Source organism: Sinocyclocheilus rhinocerous, unplaced genomic scaffold (assembly GCF_001515625.1).
Source record: "Sinocyclocheilus rhinocerous isolate Xijiao unplaced genomic scaffold, SAMN03320098_v1.1 scaffold116, whole genome shotgun sequence".
Taxonomy (NCBI): Eukaryota; Metazoa; Chordata; class Actinopteri; order Cypriniformes; family Cyprinidae; genus Sinocyclocheilus; species Sinocyclocheilus rhinocerous.
Window position 1 is genome coordinate 29,160 of NW_015649590.1, and position 1,165 is coordinate 30,324.

The 1,165-nt window shown below is 20.2% G+C and overlaps 1 protein-coding gene across 3 annotated transcripts in view; it reads left to right on the forward strand.

Moving 5' to 3' along the window:
- irak4 (interleukin-1 receptor-associated kinase 4) overlaps window positions 1-1,165 on the forward strand; it is a 14,665-nt gene that overhangs the window by 12,617 nt on the left and 883 nt on the right. For all 3 annotated transcript variants that reach the window (XM_016515726.1, XM_016515728.1, XM_016515727.1), the window contains one exon: window positions 726-789. In XM_016515726.1, the coding sequence (XP_016371212.1) occupies window positions 726-779 (54 nt within the window). In that variant the 3' untranslated portion in view covers window positions 780-789. The remainder of the gene's footprint in view (window positions 1-725; window positions 790-1,165) is intronic.

Consider the following 1,165-nt stretch of genomic DNA (forward strand, 5'->3'; position numbering starts at 1 on the left):
AATTATAGTTCTGCTTATATTAAGAGATTATAATGTTGTGTTAACCAATAGTCACTAATTAGCATGTTTTCTAAATTCGTATCTTAAAATTAATTCATATTTATATCAATTTGAATGATTTCATATTATATTTTATTGCATATTTGAATTTAAATGTTTATATTTATTTTAACGTTTATGAAAGATTTATATTTATATTGTTTTATATTAAATTATTATTCTGAATATATATTAAACCAAAAGTATATGAAAATATGACATTTAAAAAGCTGTTTTTCCTTTGTTTTGATGTTTTGAAAACTAGTTTAGTTCATATAGTTTAATTTGCATGTTTGCCAAATGCTTAGTCTAGAATTAACATTTTCATATTTATATTTATTTGAATTATTATATTTAAAGATTGAAAGATTACAATTTCATATTATATTTTATAGTTGTTTTATACTATTTTTGTAGAATATCTATCCATCTATCTTATTGTCACTTATATTTATTTATTTGTAATTTTTATATTTAGTAAGTTTAATCATTAACCATACATTTGACAAGATTAATTGGTAATTTTTTATAGTTAATAGTTTTTTTTTTTTTATATTTATCAAATCATAAGTGTACACAAATACAAAAGTGTATACAAATTTTAAAAGCCATAACAAAAACAGGATATATAATAATAAATATACATACACTTATATTAATATATATATATTTTTTTTAATTGTCAGGTTCTCTCCGAACTGGAAGATCTTCATCACAAACATCCCCAGAGCTCCAGATGAGTTGTTCAGGGTAAATCTATATTCATTTCACATTCCTGTTGAAATTTTGCCACAACTTTCACAGAACGCTCATGTTCATGACCCAGAATGCCCTGTGTGAATCTCTCCTGTATTATGTAATAAAGGACAGTCGTTCAATCACTTACCAGATATTCCATTCAATTTAATTTGAGAAATGTTTTACATACTACATACTTATTTTAACATGTATATTGTTTTTATTTATTTTACATTTGTTTTTATATTTTTCATATTATTTTGTTTTTCATATTATTTGTTCTTTTATTTTATAATAAAGTATTTTATAAAATAATTGTATAAAATATATTATAAAAATATCAAATTTAAATTTTTTAAATATTTCTTAAATATTATGTATAAAATAT